Genomic DNA, 7522 nt, shown 5'->3' on the forward strand with positions numbered 1-7522 from the left:
AAGCAATCATTCAAAGTTTCATCTTTATTATTTTTCACTTTGTTCCTTTTGGCCTTGGTTTTGTGCATGAGCTTTGAAAATATCATCCCAGGGTTAATTCTGGTGTTAATGAGTAACTAAGAGTGCTCTACTTTTGCAACACAGGTCATGTTATAAAGATGGAAAAATTTTGTTTTCTGAGAGATGCAAGTAGTTACTTGAACATGTGCTGTAAGTATTTTTTCTCTCTCTCTTTGGGAACTTTGAACATCTCTATCAGCAAGTTGTAATCCCAGACAGCTATGTGCTCCAAATTCCCAGCTTTGGAAGCCAAGGTCTAAGTGTGGTCATCTGGTAGTTGATCTCTTACCAGTTTCTGCAACTTTCACAGAAAGAGGATTCTGATGACATGTAGATATTGGATTGAGATGTAGAACCAGGTATTTGGGGTGTGAGAAACTGGAGATAGTGTGACATGCTAGGAGTTGGTGAAGAAGTTCAGGCCATGAGCTGAGGCAGTGGCAGGAGAAATGTTTTCAGAGACATTTAGTAGGTAGTACTCAGAAGGCATCATGACTCAATAGATGTAGGAAATAAGAATGAAAGAAGCCCCTAGGATGACTCTGGGGTTTCTGGCATGGGAGTCTTAGTAGATAGTGAAAAAAATGATGATGAAGGAGCAGGCTTGAGAGCTATGGAGATGGTACATTTACCTTTGGAAACTTTGAGATTTACAAATTGAAACTGAGGTAAGTATGAAATATTCTGGTGGCTATATCCAGTAGGCAGTTGGACAAATATCTGGGTAACACAGGAGAGTCATCTGTACTAAAGTATGTAGTTTTGTGTGGTGGCAGATGAGTCCCTAGCAGTGTATGAGATCAGGAACAGGATGGAGGACTGAGTAAGGACTCCTGTCCTGACTCCATGGTTCTTTTCCTTTAGATCACTCATGTCCATGGTTACTGGATTCCACAGACAAATCCTTTATTCTACTGCCTTGTACCTTTCCAGGCTCAGAGAATATTATGCCATATATTTTGGCATCTATTCTAATAATAAAAAATAACATGAGTGAGTGTAAGAATAATAGTGTTAATATATCTTCTAATTTAGAAATGACTCTTTAGATAATACTGATGGAGAGAGATATCTAAACTGCAAAAAATAGCTACACTTTCATCTTTGTCTTGTTTGGAAATACTTCTGTGGTTTCTGTGCATTACATTAATGCTTTAATTTCCGCTCATGATTTTGCACATGTGTGCTTTAATCTTCTATCCCAACCAAAATATTGTGTGAAAATTATTCTCCTTTATATGCTATCTAAAGGAATGTACAGATATTCTCTCACCTCATCTCTTGAAGATTTTATCTTAAGAAAAGTGCTAAATTAAAAAATCCAAAGTTCTTATTTACAAAAATTAACATAAGCAGAGGGAATGCTAGTTTTATCAAAGAATTCCTCCCTCTCTAAAAGGCTGCATCTGGATGAAATAAAAATAATTTAATTTTCATAAATGTAATTTCCTCACAGAGTTTTCATATGTTGCTATTATCTTTGAAAGACAGTCCATACCATTGATTGCTCCAGCAAGCCACCTTTCCTACTCTCTGTCCCTATTAGATGTGTCTTCAGTTGTTCAGAGGAGAGAGGCCTCCACACAGCCCCTGGTGAGCACACCATTAACTATTTTCTATTGTTTTACTAATCATGATGGACAATTACTATATTTCTGGCTAAGACTTTTCATCCAGCTAAGATACCCCAATGGTTCTCTCACCTCATCTCTTATAGATTATCTTCCTTCCAAAATGCCACTGTTCCTCTATCTGGTTCTCTTGGTACTTGAGCTTCATTGTGCACCACCTAACAGATCTGAAGGCAAAGTAACCACCTACAATTCCTCCCAACAAAATGCCACTTTCTATAAGATGTCATCCATCAATGCTGACTTTGCATTTAACCTGTACCGGAGGTTCACTTTGGAGACCCCAGATCGGAACATCTTCTTTTCCCCTGTGAGCATTTCTGCAGCTTTGGCCATGCTCTCCTTTGGGGCTTGCTACAGCACCCAAATTCAAATCCTGGAAACCTTGGGGTTTAACCTCACAGACACCCCAATGGCAGAGATCCAGCAGGGCTTCCAGCACCTGATCTGTTCCCTGAATTTTCCAAAGAAGGAGTTAGAATTACAAATGGGAAATACCCTCTTCATTGGGAAGCAACTGAAACCACTGGCACAGTTCTTGGATGATGTCAAGAGCCTCTATGCAACTGAGGTATTTTCTACCGACTTCTCCAATGTTTCTGCAGCCCAGCAGGAGATCAACTGTCATGTGGAGAAACAAACCAAAGGGCAAATTGTAGGCCTCATCCAAGACCTCAAACCAAACAGCATCATGGTCCTGGTGAACTACATTCATTTTAAAGGTAAGGCTCTAAGATAAGCATTCCTAGGTCAGTGTTCCCATAATTTGGTGGGGTTCTCTGGGGACTGAATAGTCTCTTATCACTGGCATCAATAAGTGTCCCTCATACCACAGTGACCTGAACCACTGTACATAACTGTGTGTAGTTTTGGTTCTTCCAGGGGGGACACATAGCTCTGTGCATGAACCCAGGAAATTCCTGGGTAGAGGGCACTTTCAGAGAGAAGAGTGACAATGGTATGAACAACCTTCTCAGATCTATCTAAAGAATCATGGTTTCCAAAAGATTTGGTTGGACAAGCATGTGTTTGGAAGGTAAATAGACTTGGGTTTAAACTGTACTATGACCCTCACTTGCTGTGCATTCTTGGGCATGTTACACAAATATTTCTATCATATACAGTGTACCCACTATGTGTTAAGCACCATGCTTCATGTGTGGTTTGCACATATTGTCTCATCCAATCCTCATAATGACTCATGTTCACAGCCAATGAGTTTCAGAGCTGGTATTCTCACCCAGGTTTGTCTAATTCTAAAGCTCATGCTTGTAACAACAAGAAACATATGACACTTTTCTGAAGGTGCTGTACCGAAATGGTTTCTCCTGGTTCTACAGCACATGTCAGCCATGTTTGGTGGAGTGAACAATTCTTGACCACAAACCATACACTTGTAGATGGATGAAACAGCTGGACAGATCTGTTGTCTCATTTCACCCTGTTGGATGTTCTTATACCTTTTTATGGAAGAAGAAACTGTGGCTCTGATGGGTTTAGTGTAAGTATAGTGGTTTTAGACATAGATGGAACAGTTGTTCAGCATGGAGTCCAACAGTCCTGAGTGTGACTCCTGGCTCTGCCATGGGCTAGTTGAGAAACCATGTAAAGTCATTTTCTCTCCTTGGTCCTCACTCACTTATAAAACTGGGTGACAGTAGGTACCTACCTCTGTGGTAGTCTTAATTACCAGATGAGATGACTGATAGGAGATGTCACACTGTCATTAATACTGTTAAAGGACCTCTTTTCTCTCTGTATTTTAAGCCCAGTGGGCAAATCCTTTCGATACATCCAAGACGAAAGAGGGTTTCAGCTTCTCAGTGGACAAAACCACAATTGTGCAAGTGCCCATGATGCACCAGATGGAACAATACTATCACCTGGTGGATGTGGAGCTGAACTGCACAGTGCTTCAAATGGACTACAGCAAGAATGCTCTGGCACTTTTTGTCCTTCCTAAAGAGGGTCAGATGGAGTGGGTCGAAGGGGCCATGTCATCTAAAACACTGAAGAAGTGGAACCGCTTACTGCAGAAGGGGTAAATATCTTAGATGATGTGAGAAGTAGAGAGCAGGTATAATGTCACAGGTGAGACAGAGTTCAGCAGAAATCCAATGGCAGGAGAATTACCCTGAACCACTTAACAGCTGTGTGATGACTACTAAAGTATACCCAGATTATACACTGTGTCAATCCCTTTGCCAAGCACTTTAAATACTTCATAACTTCATTTCAAGATACTAACCTTGACCAGCACCCCAGAGATGTTTCTTTTTTTACAATAAATGAAACACAGATCCCTGCTTTCAATGCTATAGTCCAACATTGGCTAAAATAATGTTCATTTATTTCAGGATAAATTCTGAGGTGTTGACCTGAATAGCAATCATTGACAATACCTAGGGGAGAAGCAGAGCCCAATATAATACAATGGTGACACTTATTTGAGGAGCATAACAAATATCATGGAGGACAAGGGGTGTTAGAGAGGAGAAGGGAGTTGGGGTAAATTGGAAGGGGAGGTGAATCACGAGAGACTATGGACTCTGAAAAACAATCTGAGAGGTTTGAAGTGGCGGGGGGTTGGGAGGTTGGAGTACTAGGTGGTGGGTATTATAGAGGGCACGGAATGCATGGAACACTGGGTGTGGTGAAAAAATAATGAATACTGTTTCCCTGAAAATAAATAAATTGAAAAAAATTTAAAAACAAAACAAACAAACAAAAAAAATAATACAATGGTGACAGACGGAGGAAGGGGATTATGATCTTGTTGTGTTGATAGCCATGTGTTACTTTTCCCTTTCCCCTACAGGTGGGTTGATCTGTTTGTTCCAAAGTTTTCCATTTCTGCCACATATGACCTTGGAGCCATGTTTCTGAAGATGGGCATCCAGGATGCCTTTGCCAATAATGCCAATTTTCTTGGACTTATGGGGGACAACAGTCTTAAATTTTCCAATGTAAGTTGGTAGATTGGAATTCTTTGAATGTATGAGCTGTAAGGACCAGTAAGAGTCAGTTAATTCAATTCTCTCATTTAATTAATGAGGATTCTAAAACCCAGAGAGCATAATGGCTCCTATGCCAGATTCTCTCCACAGTCATTCTCATTACGTCTAACAAGTCACTGTGACAGTTAATTCCATCCCTTACCTTCATGTCCTAAAACAATTCTGATAGAAAAACTTAATGATGAGAATTAATTCTGGTGAGATAGAGCTCTGGAGGAGGTGACAGAAGAAGAGGAAAGCATAAAAAGTAATTTATAGCGGTAGAAAGCCATGGAAAAATTGGTGGTTCCTTGATAACTAGCTCTAAAATCACCAGAGATTGAGTGACTACACTTAGCTAAGTGGCCATCATATTCAAGCACCATCTACACTGTGATAAAGGGTTAGCCCTGTCCTTCCTTTTCCTTTCCTGCTTCCAAACTCTTTCAAATACTTTTCCTACTATTTGGGATCAACGGTGTTTGTTCTTCCCCTCCCCACAGGCTGCTCACAAGGCTGTGCTGCACATTGGTGAAAGGGGAACTGAAGCTGTAGTTGTCCCCGAAGTCAGATTCCTGGATCAGCCCGAGATAACTCTCCTTCACCCTATCATCCAATTTGATAGATCCTTTCTGTTGTTGATTTTGGAGAAAAACACTAGGAGCATTCTTTTTCTAGGGAAAGTTGTGGACCCAACGGAAGTATAATTGGGAAATAGGCTGTTGGCTAATTGCATGTACTTGTTGCAATAAGAAATAAACAGTATGGCTTGATGTGATCAATATGAACTTGGACATGCTTTCCTTTATGCAGAGATGAAGACTGGATTCTATCTGAACTGCATTGGGTGTGAAAGAGGCCATTCCTATAAGCAAATATTCAGATAGTCAATAAATGACTCATTACGCAAAGTGCAAAAACGTACTATGTCACTGCATTCCTCTTTGTCAAAATGCCTACTCCCAGAAACACCACAAGTTAGTTAGCTCCAAGGAATTAGACTGAGCTGGCAAGTGCATCCTCTTCTGCCCTCTGGAGAATAATTAAAATTCAGGTCAGACTCTCATATCCCATTATTCTAAAAAGATTCTAATGATTCTTGCTAGAATTGCCACTGTTGGATTGTAAAAAGGTGCTTCCACTCCAGGGCTGAGTAACAGACTGACAGCCACTGCTAGGGATCTGACATCTGTGACCTAGAAAATATGGGACAAAATAGAAAAGAGATAAATATCCCTGTACAAATCCACCTTCCCCCCAAAAATGTTTCCTTGTTGTTAATTTATACACTTTGATTGGAGCAGGAAAGTCATTCATTCATACCATATCTCATAACCCTCACCTTTTGTATCCTAATCCGACTCCTTTCCAAATATTACATCCCTGTCTCACTTGCTCAAGCCCAAATCTCCTGGTTAGTCTGTCTTTTTGTCTTGATTCTTACTGAAATTTGATATTTCTCTATCCCCAGAATCTTCCTCTTACCTGTAGGCCACCCCACCCCTACTCACCAAACTAGATTTCATCTTAGACTATATGTACTCAAAGCTCCAGTATTAGAATTCAGTACACATAAAGGGCACAGTGAGTGCTAATGATGTGTTGTCTGAAATTCTAGCCCTAAGGTAAAACTCTTCAGCACCTCGGAAATAAATAACAAATGCACAAGTGCTTTTGCAGATACTGTGCTTCCAAGCCAAAATAAATATTTATGTTTAGAAAAGTATGTATCCCACAAACATTCTAGTGTTTTCTTATTAGGCTCATTTGCATGGAGATTTATTTACTCCTGGTATAGTTTACATATTGATTTTTGTGAATAAGCAATTGCAAGCTCAGAGAGGGAAAGTGACTTGTGGTACAGAAAATTTATTACTTTTTTAAAAATTTATTTCTTTTCAGTGTAACAGAATTCATTGTTTATGCACCACACCCAGTGCTCCATGCAATACGTGCCTTCCATAATACCCACCAAATGGCTCCCCCAACCTCCCACCCCCGCCCCTTCAAAACCCTCAGATTGTTTTGCAGAGTCCATAGTCTCTCATGGTTCATCTCCCCTTCCAATTTCCCTCAACTCCCTTCTCCTCTCCATCTCCCTATGTCCTCCATGTTATTTGTTATGCTCCACAAGTAAGTGAAACCATATGATAATTGACTGTCTCTGTTTGACTTATTTCACTCAGCATAATCTCTTCCAGTCCTGTCCATGTTGATACAAAAGTTGGGTATTTATCCTTTCTGATGGAGGCATAATACTCCATATTGTATATGGACCACATCTTTCTTATCCATTGGTCTGTTGAAGGGCATCTTGATTCTTTCCACAGTTTGGCAACCGTGGCCATTGCTGCTTTAAACATCAGGGTACAGATGGCCCTTCTTTTCACTACATCAGTATCTTTGGGGAAAATACCCAGTACTGCAATTGCAGGGTCATAGGGAAGCTCTATTTTTAATTTCTTAAGGAATCTCCACACAGTTCTCCAAAGTGGCTGCAATAACTTGCATTCCCACCAACAGTGTAAGAGGGTTCCCCTTTCTCCACATCCTCTCCAACACACATTGTTTCCTGTCTTGCTAATTTTGGCCATTTTAACTGGTGTAAGGTGGTATCTCAATGTGGTTTTAATTTGAATCTCCCTGATGGCTCAGAAAATTTATTGCTAATATGGAATTTAGTTTCACTGAAGTTACACAGCAATTGGCTCTGTTACTTATACTGTTTTGTAATCTTGGACAAGATACTTAAACCATACACCTTATTTTCCTCATCTGTAAAATGGAAACACATAATATCTATGTTAGGATTTTGTAAACATTCTATGCTGCAAC

At 40.0% G+C, this 7522-nt stretch overlaps 1 protein-coding gene across 1 annotated transcript; it reads left to right on the forward strand.

Annotated features, from left to right (window-relative positions):
* The first annotated feature begins 203 nt into the window (after nucleotides 1–203).
* SERPINA7 (serpin family A member 7) lies at nucleotides 204–5394 on the forward strand. Its single transcript, XM_044235427.1, has 5 exons — nucleotides 204–210; nucleotides 1778–2413; nucleotides 3459–3732; nucleotides 4510–4657; nucleotides 5191–5394. The coding sequence occupies exons 1-5, from the start codon at nucleotides 204–206 to the stop codon at nucleotides 5392–5394; spliced, it is 1269 nt and encodes a 422-aa protein (XP_044091362.1).
* The last annotated feature ends 2128 nt before the right edge of the window (nucleotides 5395–7522 follow it).

Source organism: Neovison vison, chromosome X, assembly GCF_020171115.1.
Source record: "Neovison vison isolate M4711 chromosome X, ASM_NN_V1, whole genome shotgun sequence".
Taxonomy (NCBI): domain Eukaryota; kingdom Metazoa; phylum Chordata; class Mammalia; order Carnivora; family Mustelidae; genus Neogale; species Neogale vison.